General features: G+C 34.1%; 2 protein-coding genes across 2 annotated transcripts; one reads left to right on the forward strand and one right to left on the reverse strand.

Moving 5' to 3' along the window:
- Positions 1-4424: 4424 nt before the first annotated feature.
- Positions 4425-5834, forward strand: LOC118041366 (GATA transcription factor 4). The gene is made up of 2 exons (XM_035048663.2): positions 4425-4922; positions 5024-5834. The coding sequence occupies exons 1-2, from the start codon at positions 4665-4667 to the stop codon at positions 5528-5530; spliced, it is 765 nt and encodes a 254-aa protein (XP_034904554.1). The 5' UTR covers positions 4425-4664; the 3' UTR covers positions 5531-5834.
- A 1580-nt stretch (positions 5835-7414) lies between these two features.
- LOC118041365 (RGS1-HXK1-interacting protein 1) lies at positions 7415-12247 on the reverse strand. The gene is made up of 9 exons (XM_035048662.2): positions 11938-12247; positions 11773-11818; positions 11600-11677; positions 11262-11314; positions 10486-10569; positions 9391-9443; positions 9215-9279; positions 9062-9120; positions 7415-7952 (listed from the first exon to the last, which is right to left on the reverse strand). The coding sequence occupies exons 1-9, from the start codon at positions 12205-12207 to the stop codon at positions 7863-7865; spliced, it is 798 nt and encodes a 265-aa protein (XP_034904553.1). The 5' UTR covers positions 12208-12247; the 3' UTR covers positions 7415-7862.
- Positions 12248-12994: the final 747 nt, after the last annotated feature.

Raw genomic sequence — 12994 nt, forward strand, 5'->3', positions numbered from 1 at the left:
GGGATAGGTTGATCTTTAATCCGGAGTTTAATCCTAGCTACATGTTTAATTAAATTAGATGAGATATTTATCCATTAAAATTCAGTTGATAATAACCTATTTGACATGATAAACTCAATTGGGTAGCATCAAGTAAAAAAAAAAGAGGAGAAAATAACATTATTTTAATAAAAACAATTGATCTGGATGATCTAATAAGTAGCAACTTGAGGAATCAAATCATCAATGATCTTTTTTAAAAAAAAAAGTTGTTTTCGAATGAAGTTTATGTATCATGCTTCCTATATTTTATTTAAGGAAGTCACGGCCCATATCCACCGACAAAACCATTGAACATGGTTCATGTGAGTTCATCAATATACTACAAGTGAAGCCACACATGGTGTCCCTTTCTTGCAGCAATTTTCCTTTGGGATCTGGACAGCTAATTTCGAATAAGATACATAATTGAAAAATTCTCCACTGCGTTGTTATAAATTGCTGTGTTATGCTACATGTAAAAGATTTTATGCACTAAATTCGTTGTTTTCCATGTTTTTTTTTAGAACGGTTGCCATCGGTATTTGAAAATACATCATGACGTAGCTTTGTATTTGCATTGCAGAAAATTAATCAAGAAATTAAGAACTGATTCCTTGTAACAGACCTATTGTTTATAATTTGCCATTGTATGATGTTTACTAACCTGTAATCCATTATGGCCAATATTTGAAAATAGATGCATTTGTGAAGTGAGAATACACTTGCAATGTTCATAAAATTCAAGCTAGAATGATATTCACATTATATTTACCTGAATTTATTTACCTCAATCATTGATTCAAGGCAAGATCGAGCTAATGATTCTAGTTGGTTAATTTTGAATGATAAATATTCTTTTTTAATTGTCAATCTAAGATTAAACTGGATTATAAATTAACATATCAATTAATCGAGTTAAACTAAACTAATTTCGAGTTGATTTTATTTTAGGATTGACATGTTAAGTAAAGTTTAATAGTAATTATATTTATTATGTAAATTAAAGATAAATTATTGATTTATCTATCACACTCGACATTGTCAGATTACAAGTTAGGGATTGCCTTATATAAAACCATGATGAATTTATATTATATACAGAGGCACATGATCATCCACGTGCATTTGCCTTCGCTGTGGGATCAACGCACCTTATCATGTCACGTGATTCAAGGTCTTCTCCCATCAATGCCAAAACCTTGTTAAGTATTTCTTATTCTGACTTTTTCTATACGATAAGCATGGATCTCGAACTACTGGTTCTGTGTGGCAGCGCTAATAGACAAAGAGACAATTTATGCAAGAAGAGTTGTAATTCAGGGCTAGATTGTCTCTTGATTATTTTAAAGTGGGCTTGCATTATCGTCAAAAAAAAAAAAAATTCAAGGAATCACTTGCTTGATATTGAAAACTCAAAATTAAGGTTCCATGGAGGCAGCCAAGCATTAGTCGTAGGAAATGGGGCTAGCAAATTTTGTGTGGAGATTAAGAAAGGAAGAAAGAATCCATGCAAGGAGCTCAAATCTATATCAATGTCAGGTTCTATGCCAAATTAAGAAACGAGAAAGCAGCTGAAACTACAATTTTATTTTATTTTGTTTCAAATTAGAGTTGAAAGAATTGTGCATGTCGTTGTTTTATTGCCATCATGTAACAAATTGCAAAAAATTTCTGCGATCACTTCTGCTTGGAAGGGGACAAGACTGACTCGCGTGCATGTCTGAGCTCTAAAACAAATCCAAAGTTAGCTGCAAAGTCTTCTAGCATCTACATGCAGACAGACGAACACTCGGTATGTTATCGAAACCTAAGCTCGAGGGACTCGATAGAACTCGAGAAATAATCTTTAAGTTGAGTGCCAATCAATAATCTTGCTCATGGCAAGGCTGGATTAGTGCTGATACTGCGCATATGTAATTTATTCTTACACGTATGCACTTTTATTTTTTTATACTAACTAGAATACCAAAGTCATTCAAAGAAGTCAACAATTTCAAAATCGAACAATTCTCATAACACATCACCCCCACTTCAAATTCTAGACAAAGACAGTGCTAGCTGGTTGCAGTTGTAAGGATATTGATTCTAGTTCGATAAATTTAGCAATTAGCATATAAAATTAAAAATATTGGTGAATTAATATAGAAGTAAAAAATTTCTGTGAAATAAAATTGTTTTATAATATTACGTTTCTGAAAAGCGAGCGACGTGATCAAACTGTATTATTTTTGTTTTAATCAATTAACTGGTTTAAAAAATAACAAAAAAAATCTTGAAACTAACAAAAACCATAAGGCTAGTAAAAAATTTTATAACTAAATATTTGATTAGCGATGTAGTATATAAAAAAAAAAACACTTATTATCCTTTCTTTTTCTCCATTTTCTAATGAATAAATATTTAGGAGCTAAACTTCTCTGGTATAGATGAAATCCACATTGGTTTGCCTCGTAGCTAGCTCCCCACTCATGTAATTCTATCCGAAAACTAGTAGCTCAAGGAAAACTCAAAACATGATTTAAAAAGTGGATCCTCCTTTTAAAGAACCAGCTGGGGCCAACGGAAGACAAGGATCGAGACTGGAATATAAAGATCAAAAGGGAGCACCGGTCAAACTATTTTGATGAAAATGTACGTAGTTGGGAAAGACAGGACTGGCATGACGGCGTAGGCATCCATAAAGCTGAACGTAACGGCAATGGAAACAGGCTCGTTTGCTTCGTTAGGAGCTCCTATTCAATTCGAAGCGCAGGCAGGGTTTCCTTCGTTAGGGTTTCATCTGGTGAGTCCAGTCAACTCTGCTACTCTGGGGCAGTGACAGATTTTTGAGAGCACTGAAAATGTAGTCGAATTTATGCAGGAGGAGTGTAACATAATCGTTAACATAACATGGAGAACGCAATGCATGTTGCTGCAATGTCCAACATTTGTTGCAGACTTCAAATTCCTGAGATTGTTCACGAGACATTGCTTCAAAAAAGAGGATGGTTCTGAGGTTTTTTGCTTAATTAGTTGTTGCAGATTATATATCTATGATCATGCAGTGGTTAGTAGCGAATGATTTTTAATTAAATTGTATTTGCTTTTTAGAAGAAAGGAGATTAATTATTAAGGGTGAGTAAGATTTATTTTTTAAAATATTTTTTATTTAAAAATACATTAAAACTATATTTTTTTTATTTTTAAAATTCATCTTTCAAACAGCACATTAGGACTATTTACTAACAATAAAAAAATTAATTAAAAATTAAAAAAAACGGTTAAACCACGTTTGCAAACAACCCCAATTATAAAATAACTTGTTACCGTCGACGACAGTAAATGTGAAGTAAAATTACACATACGTACGTTCTTGTACTAGATATGGCCTCGTAAATTCTATTGCCGACGCAAGAAAGGTATATGAATAACGGGTGATTAATAATAAGATAAGCAACAAGGTAGATGGAGTGGACGCAGAAAATATATAACTGCCATGATAAAGTTTTAATGCCTGCGTACCTCGTAAAGGGGGCCGAGAGTTTATCTATTTCCACCATTTTTCATATGATATAATTTGATGCTCGTTCAATTCAAGGCTCGGGTGTGAATCGAGAACTGATTTGGTGATCTTATCCTTTTAAAAAAAAAAAAAAACCTATTTTAGTATTTAATAATAATTTTGATGTATTAATATTAAATATTAAAATAAATTAATTTAATATATTTTTAAATAAAAACTATTTTTGAAAAAATATTCTACATCACAATATAAAAACGAAAAGAACTCGCTAGTTTCTTTATTTTCTTGGACACTTCTTGTAGGTGCACTTAGATCCATTTCCCCTTTCTCAATTGATACGTATCCTTTTAAACGGGAGAGGGTAGGCATTCAATGTGATTAAAACGATGCGTTTCATGTTTGCTCCAATATGTTTATTTAATACTAACACAAGCGGACATTAAAATTTTCATGAACCCTCTAATCTCCAGCAAGGTGATGGCAATACCACTCCATTAAATAGTATTATTTAAGCTTATAATAAAATAAAATATCACCTACAATGCTATTGTATATTTTAATCCTGCATAAAAATTCACTCGAAAACACCACTAAACCATAATTAAGTCAGCTCATAGACTGGCATTCGCAGTTAAAAATGTACATGCCACCATATTTTGAGCAAAAACTACAGCCTAACCCTCAATGGCAGCACTACTTATAGCCAATCAGCAACCATTGTTTTCAGTGCTTATATTTAAGTAACTAATTAATTATATAATCACAGAAACTAATGCCACCCATAACTGGCATGACACCATAACCAAGTCAGCTCATGAACTAAAATAATTAAAAAGCCTGCCTCTAGGCAGCATAAATGCATTAACCTCCGTACCTTCACATTAGTCAAGCCAGCATGTGTATCCATGTGTCCATCGTTGCATGAAAAACTCCACTCTTACCTCACCCTTTAAAATTCCTCCACTCTCTCTGCCATCTTGCACCCCTCACAGAGAGAGAGAGAGAGAGAGAGCAGACCATCTTCAGTTTTCTCTGGCTAATCTCTCTTCTGGGTTTCTCTCTTCCTCGCCTGTCTTTCTTCTCCGAAAGGAAAGAGCTAGAGGGAGAGAAAATTAAGCCCGCGTAAATAGAAACACCAAAAATGGATGTACATGGAGGATTGTCTACCACCACTGCACCTGATTATTTCCACATTGATGACCTTTTAGACTTCTCTAATGACGACCTCTTAGACTTCTCTAATGACGACCTCCTCTCCTCACCCTCCTCCTCCATCGACCACCACCACCTTCCTCCACCCGAAACCTCCTCCATTCATCACCACCACTTCCCCTCCTCCACCTATATTAATAATCCTTCTTCTCTCTCCACTGACTTCACTGACCATCTCTCTGTCCCAGTAGGCCACTCCTCGTCCCTTTTTTTATTAAACTTGTGTAACAGTATAATTTTACTGAAATGTCTTTATAATTATCTCTGTTTTTTTTTTTTTTTGCGCAGACCGATGACGTGGCAGAGCTAGAGTGGCTATCGCAATTCGTGGAGGACTCGTTCTCCGACTTTCCGAGCATCATTAATATCCCCACCGACACGTCGTTTTGCAACAAATCTCGCAGCAAACGCTCACGAGCCAACACCACTGCGACTTCCTCCTCGCCGGAGCTCGAAACTGCGGTGACCAGCAAATCGAGATTGAAGAAGGAAAACAACGGAGAGCCGCATTCTCCGGCGGAGGAGGGGACAGTGCGGAGGTGCACGCACTGCGCGTCGGAGAAGACTCCTCAGTGGAGGACGGGTCCGCTGGGTCCAAAAACGCTATGCAATGCCTGTGGAGTCAGGTATAAGTCGGGTCGACTTGTTCCAGAATACCGACCCGCAGCGAGTCCGACTTTTGTCTTGACCCGGCATTCGAATTCGCACCGTAAAGTTTTGGAGCTCCGAAGACAGAAAGAGATGACGGTGAGGCGGCAGCAGCAGCACGGTTACCAAGGCTATGAAGTTTGCTAACGTGTCATGATCTCAGTGGCTTGAAATCTGTAGGGCAGTAACTGCTGGTTAATTTATCAAGCTCCTTTTTATTGTTAAAAGAATTGAAAAAGAAAATACTCTAGTGTTGTTAGTTGTTAGTAATTGAATCTTGAACTTAATTATTTCTAACATAATTTTGGTTTTAAAGTTTCAACTGTTATTTATGATGGCAGCTCTCCTCGGACGGAAATGGATTTGCTCTGCAAGTGATCGATTCCAATACAAGAACCTTAACAGTCACAATAAAGAAAGTTGGTATAAAAATTGATGGAGTTGTTAAAAACTCTTTGATTTTATTTTTTATTTTTTCTTAAGCTGCTATGAGTTGGAAAGTGTTAAGAGCTGAACTTTAACAATTGAAACACCTACAGAGTAAATCAGCTAGAAGGGTTAAGGATATGCTCATGACTGAATGAAAGTCTAGTAAGTATGAATAATAGCGACATGTTTAGAAACATGGTTAAAATTATATTTTTTAAAATTTTTAAAATAATAATTATTTTTATATCATTTTAAGATATTGATTTTAAAAATAATTTAAAAAATAAAAAATATTATTTTTATATATTTTTAATGAAAAACATTTTAAACCATTACTGTTATTACAATTTTAAATAGATCCTAATAATTGCTTAAAAAATTTAGTTCAAGAATAATCAAATAATTTTTTTGAGAAAATAATATTACTTACATTGGATTATTGCTATCTGTATAGCTTTGAATTCATTTCAATGCATTCATTCAAGATCAATAGTTTTTCATTTTTCATTTGTAGTTTTTAATTACTTGAAAACAAGAGTATATAGTGACATCAAGCCATTACAAGTTGCTATAGTTATAGGTTTTTGTCTTTGTAATTACGTAGCGAGTAGATCAAGTTTGATTATGAAGCAACTGTGTTCAGGGGTAAGAGATGTGGTGGTTTTTTTTTTTTTTTAGATACAACTCTTTTAAAGTATAAATAGCATCTCTAAAAGCTAAAAAATACATGTTTTTTTGTGTGAACCCACCCAAAAAAGCTAAAGCCACCTTCAAATCAAATACCCTCACCATATATTTGAGTGTAGTTTCTATTCTCAAGTACATTAGCTTGTCTGGAAGTTTAGTTGGTCTATAAGATCTCATCTAGTATATATTAGCTTGTCTAAAATTTAATATATAATAGTTATTTTTCAAAGTGTTTTTTCTTGGAAATATATTAAAATAATATATTTTTTTATTTTTAAAAAATTAATTTTAATATCAGCATATCAAAACAATTTAAAAATATAAAAATTAATTTAAAGTAAAATAACTCTTAAAAAAATCATTTAAAAAAAACACTCCAAACACAAAAATAAATAATTTCGTAGTCTATCTATATAAGATCTCAGCCAGTATATGAACAGTCAAAATAGACCAAAACCAACATGTGTCTTACATTAGAGCAGGAAACCTGTTTTGAGAGGGTGGTTGTCAGAGGGTAGAAGGGAAATATGCTTGCATGAGTTAATTAACAACAACTGCATCTCATTTATGCCCGTCCATGTTTTTCAATAACAGTAATAGTGTGATGCAAATATTTTGATTCTGGAGGACAGAAATTCCAAATTTCCCATGCCCTTTAGGATAGGCAACCTTAAGAAGCTCTCCAACCAGAAAAATAAATTACGAAGAACAAGAACATGTCTAAAAACAAAGACATGAAATTGATTATTTTTCTGTATTAATACATGCTTGAAACATCAATCATGCCGCAATATGATTATTTAATATAAAAAACATGATTTTATTTATGAGAATTTTCTTAAAAAAATGAAAGTGGCAGGTTGATTAAAACATTTTTAACCATCTTGCTGACAGATTTCTTCCACACGCATGGTATTCAAAAGTAAAAGCGTGCCTAACATGTCTGAGATGTTTTATACACTTTTTCTCCCACATAAAAATATAATTTTTATAACAGATCTGGGTTTTCAGACTACAAAATACACTAACATAAATATTGAAGCCTGGTAAGAAAGCCTGCCGAAGCATCGCACCTGATATTATTGGACCGGTAGCAAGTTGAAACATCCACCGGAATGTTCAGGTACGAAGTAGTATATCCATTCACAATGGAATTCTTTCACGTCTGTATTCATTCAATGTATATACTGAAATAATTCCCGGCCGATGAAAGATGTGTCATCGACAGTGCTTTTGCTTCTAACAAAAAGCAGAATCAAAACTCAAAAATCTCAAGAAGTGATGCATGGAAGATACGTGATTGTGAATTGTGATGTTAAAACTCCAATACATTGCAAACAAAGACAGCGAGCAAATAGCATTCTCAAACTGAGATTCTATAGTTACTGATTTTTGTGATCATCTTGGACAAAGCATTCCTTTCTTGCTTTGTCTCAGAAGCTAAGCTGGAAACCTGCAAGCCAGATCATCCATTAAAAACAAATTTAATAGCTTAGATTTAAAAATAAATAAGTAAAAAGGAAAAGAAAAGTGTAAGCCAAATCAACTTGCAGTTTTATTTATACCAGCTTGAGAAGCTATAGTGTTGTTGAATAAAAAAAAAATACTATCACAATACAAAATTATATTAAAAAAATATATACATCAAATGTTTTTATGATGAACGATCTTGTATATTTTTTATGAGCTTTAAACTATTTATGCACTTGTAAATTACGAAAATTTTAAAATCTAGTATAATAATTTTCACAAATAACTTGACTAATTAAAACATCACATTAAATATCATTTACTACACTACGCATATTACTAAATTTATGTTGGGCCTATACATTTAGAGTTTGATATGAATAAAATCTTAACTGTAGTTAAAGATTGCAAGTTGATAATTTTTTTTAAAAAAAAATTAGTTAAAATGAAGGGTAATTACTAATTAGTCATTCCATAAAAGTATGGAGTAGGATTTAACAACTGCTGGAGTCAAAACAAAACCAACGTTTTCATTTAGTAGTTTGTTTTCAGGATGGCATTTATTCTATTAGAGTATTTAAATTAGATCTACTCCTTAAGGCCCAAATAGGTTTTACCTGGAATTCTAAAATCTTGCCTGCTAGCGGTACTGCAATGGAGTAATATGTAAGAAAAATCTGTATAGACGGGAAACTTAGGGTAATGCATTTGCACATAAATGCATCGTCACTTATCCCATGATGTTATAACATATTTATGTGCAAATGCATACCTAACAGATTTTTCTTGCATTTTAACTTCACTGCAGCGTATAAGAATATGAGTTCAGCAAGATTGTTTTCTTTTTCAATCAAATTAAGATATAAACCATGATAAATTACAAACGCACAAGCCCTCCCCTATTATGTATGCAAGCCAACAGCAACAAGAGGGAGACCATTTCTGGAGGTAAGACCTCTATGAAAGGCTCTTTTTCCCATAGCAGCAACAACAGAACACCAAGCATGAGTTTTGTATACCCTTTTCAAATCTTGATAGAATATATATATACATGTGGAAAGCATGTCTATAGTTATTATCTGAAATACTTACTTGTGACTGAAATCTAGATGCATCTGCTCTAGGCAACTCCCCAAGAATATCCCTCAAACCTGATGCAACAAGCATATTTGAATTAACAAGTGTTTTATCCGTCCAGCATTTTTGCTTAATGACAGCACTAAGGGGGCTGTGGCATTTACATACCCGTAGCTTGTCTTTCAATCTTGTAAGCTGAGCAAATTACACCTTGGATCTGCTTCCCTGCTTGCCTGTAACAATAAAGAACAAAGTTTCCACAGGATAGATCAGCCAGATGGAAAATTTCCCTTCCACACTTTTCAAAAGTGAACATCAGAAACCCTTTCTCTGTAATCACAAACCTGAGCTTCGTCCTTCCCCTAATCAATTCTTCTTCAGCTAACGATGCCCTCCTCTGAAAATCAGTAACTGTATGTCACAAGATACTAGTTGAAGAGGATAACTTGGAATAGCAGCAGACAGATTGAGATGAGGAATTCATTATCTGTCCCCACCCCTATTCTCAACTCTTTTCCCATCCTCATCCTGTACTTTGTCCCCAGCAGGTACAGGGGCAAAGACTGGAATTCCTCACCAACATAAATCTAATAACTAATTAATTCTTAAAACTTCAACCGTCAACTAGCACCCCCAAAGAGAGACCACGTTAATTTTCCCCTATGTACTGTATCCCATCAGAGCCCATTCCCAACACCAAACCCTATCGGGAGTAATCTTGTCCTCTATCTCTCCTGGCAGGGCAAAGAATTTCCCTCAAATCTGTTTAAATCGCAGGAACACTGTTGAGATGGAGCATCTTTCCATTCCTGCTGATATTTCGACATGATTGCAAATACTAATGCATTATCTTAATGTATGCACATGTATTTGGTATAATGACATCTTCCATACAGATTAATGACAGATCTGTTGGTATATAAAACTTCTTCAGCAGTTTGTTTTTCTGTCAAAATGTGTTCTTCGTTCGTCTTTTCTTATTGAAGTGGGGAGGTTGCAACAGATAAAAATACGTATATTTGGCTCCTGTCAAATTTTCACTGAGGCATACAATGCATCACAAATTCATGATGCGATGGAATGTAAATTCCATTTTCTCCATTAAATCACATCCCTTGTCCTGGCATGTTAACTTGCAGGCTTCATGTTACATGTAATTATAGTTCATAAGTGGAGCCCTCACTTGCATGAACAGCCACTAAATAAATGTACGAGTGCATAGTTGATGTCACCATCCATTGTTTGTTCTTAAAAATTAAAATGAAAAGAATGTTGAGAGGGGGATATTTTTGAACTAAGGAAAAATCTCACAGGAAACAGCTATCTGCTTTTAGAGTTCAGACACGATGGAACCAAAAAGATTAAAAGAAAAAAAAAGGCACTTTGAACACAAAATTGATAACATATCATGAAAAATTGATAGGTGAGGGAAAGATTACCTTCAAATTCTCACTTTCAGCCTTCAGGAGGCTAATTGACTGTTGCAATTCCTTTACTTTAGCATCAGCTTGGGAAAGCAAGGCCTGCAGCAAGAAATAGGGTTGCAAGTAAAGTTCTGTTCAGTACAGACATGTTTACTGCACTCACCACAACTGCTTACACATTAGGATGGTGCTTCTGCACTTGTAGAGTTGTAAACATAACGGATAGCAAGTTGAATTATTGGATCAAAGGTATATCAGAATAGTAATCAGTAAAGAAATATTGACTGGAGTGATAAAGTCAACCAAACTACATGTCCCATCATCAATAAGGGAATTTGAAAAACATTGTGTAAGATGCAGTGAACTCCATTTTGTAGCATAGCATTAATGGTTCACATAATACAAACATTGGTAGTTTTAGTTACATTTGCAGGGAGATGTCTACTCAAGCCTAGTATCGTTTACATGGAGCTGACACATATCCTATACAAGTGTGCATGTACATGTTCAAGAGTTACAAGTTCACAATGGACGAACTGAGATCCAGGTGACTCGTGACCATCTTAGCAACCTTTAGAGTTTAAGTCCTCACGTTAGCAGGTTTGCCATCTGCCAGTGAAGGGGTGCAGAGAAACCCCATTACAACAGGTTACTAAACAAAGAAGTTCTTATTGAAGGAGCACGATGGGAGTTAATTAGGCTATTTAGAGCCTAATTGGTTGCCTTTTTTGTTACATGCCTACTAACAGGGACAGAAAAAAGAAAAAAAAGGCGAGGGGTCTTATGCTCACCTCTTCACTCGTAAAAAGACGCAAGGTCTTGTAGTACAAAATTTGTCTTGGTCCTGCATGGCATGAATTGTAGCAATAACCATCAGAGTGAGAGAACCAGCAAGTTTCGGAGACAATCAGAGAAAAAAACAGACTGCTTCTTGTATGTTCTTGAACCTAATCATGCTTTGACACTAAATTACAAATCAGAAACATTATCTAACTTCAAAGTTTCAGTACATTTCACATTCAATCTTAGTCAGCTTTGTTCCAGCTCCTTACACAACAAATTAACAACTCATTGCATTCTATGGCAGATATCTCTCTGACTCATTTAGCAAATAATTTGAGGATCGTACTTTTAAGAGCCACAAGTCCCAATCCAACAGCAACAGCGCTCGTAATCAACGGATGCGAAGCTGCAACATTAATCCCCTCTGCCAAAAAAGAAATTCACCAAACTTTAAAACCTCAATAAATAAATAAAAATCCTGAACTCCAATTACAACGTGAACGGTGAATTCTTTCATACCTTTAACCTTGCCAAATAATTTACCCTCGTAAACACCAATCTCTGACTTAACATGTTGCAAGGAATCATACAATTAATTCACAATCAAGTAAAAAATGCGTATAAATTTATATATATAATGTACATTTATGAGTGCAAATTTTATGAATGAAATAATGAGCTTACAATCGTTTGGCTGAAATGAGCTTGAGAAGTCGAGGTGATTTCAGAAAAGCGAGATTTTGAAGCTTCGATGGAAGTGTCAAGGGAGGCTTGAATGTTTTTTTGGTAAATAAGAGCTTGTTGCATTGCGTTATCGATCCATGGCGCGGTTTCTTCTGCTGGCTTCGATTTTATTATCGAAGTCAAGTAAGTTTCTGCTGGTAGTGGTGGAGGTGGTGGCCGCTGGGTGCTAGGCTTCTCCTGCGGTGATGGTGATTCTACGTCTATCGCCATTTTGGGAGCTATGGTTGGCTTCGATCAAACACGATGTTCTGAGTTTATATTATCGATTCGCTAGCGTTAGTGGTGCTATGGGCCTGGATGACCCGCCCTCGTTTTTATTCGGGTCTAGATGATATGTTGGGCCGTAAATTAGTTCGTGAGCCCGTGAACGACCATTTTTTGCTCATCTGCACGGACCAGACTAAAATTCAGATTTTTTTCATAGATTCACCTGTACTACACCGTGGATCAGGATCATATATATATATATATATATATATATTCAAACATTTCTAATATATTTTCTAATAATAATAAAATTAAACTAGGAAAGGGTAGATTTAATATAATCTAATTGATTTGATGGGTTTAAATACAAATTAAACAATTAATAAAAATATAATTTGATTTTAAAAAAATTAATATGTATTCTTTTTTTTTTAATACAAAGATAGTAACATATTTTATCAACCCAGGTTAATTTTAGTTAATTTTTTAAATTCACAATATATATCATGAGACAATGATAGCCTTGTATAGAGTATATGCAAAACAATTTATGAAGTCTAATTTTCATCCAACTTAGTATTTACAAATGAAATTGAAAAAAAAATCAATTAAAAAGGAATATGAATGAAAATAAAAATAAAAAATAGACTACAGAACATCAAAAATATTTAAATTTGAGGGTTAAATTAAAAAAAAAAAAACACAAATTTTGATTGAATGATGAAATTAAAAACCAATTAAACTTCAACAAAAGGGAAAAAAACAAGTGCTAAATTGAAAAAAGTAAAAC

The sequence above is a fragment of the Populus alba genome, chromosome 14 (assembly GCF_005239225.2).
Source record: "Populus alba chromosome 14, ASM523922v2, whole genome shotgun sequence".
In the NCBI taxonomy this organism is placed as follows: Eukaryota; Viridiplantae; Streptophyta; class Magnoliopsida; order Malpighiales; family Salicaceae; genus Populus; species Populus alba.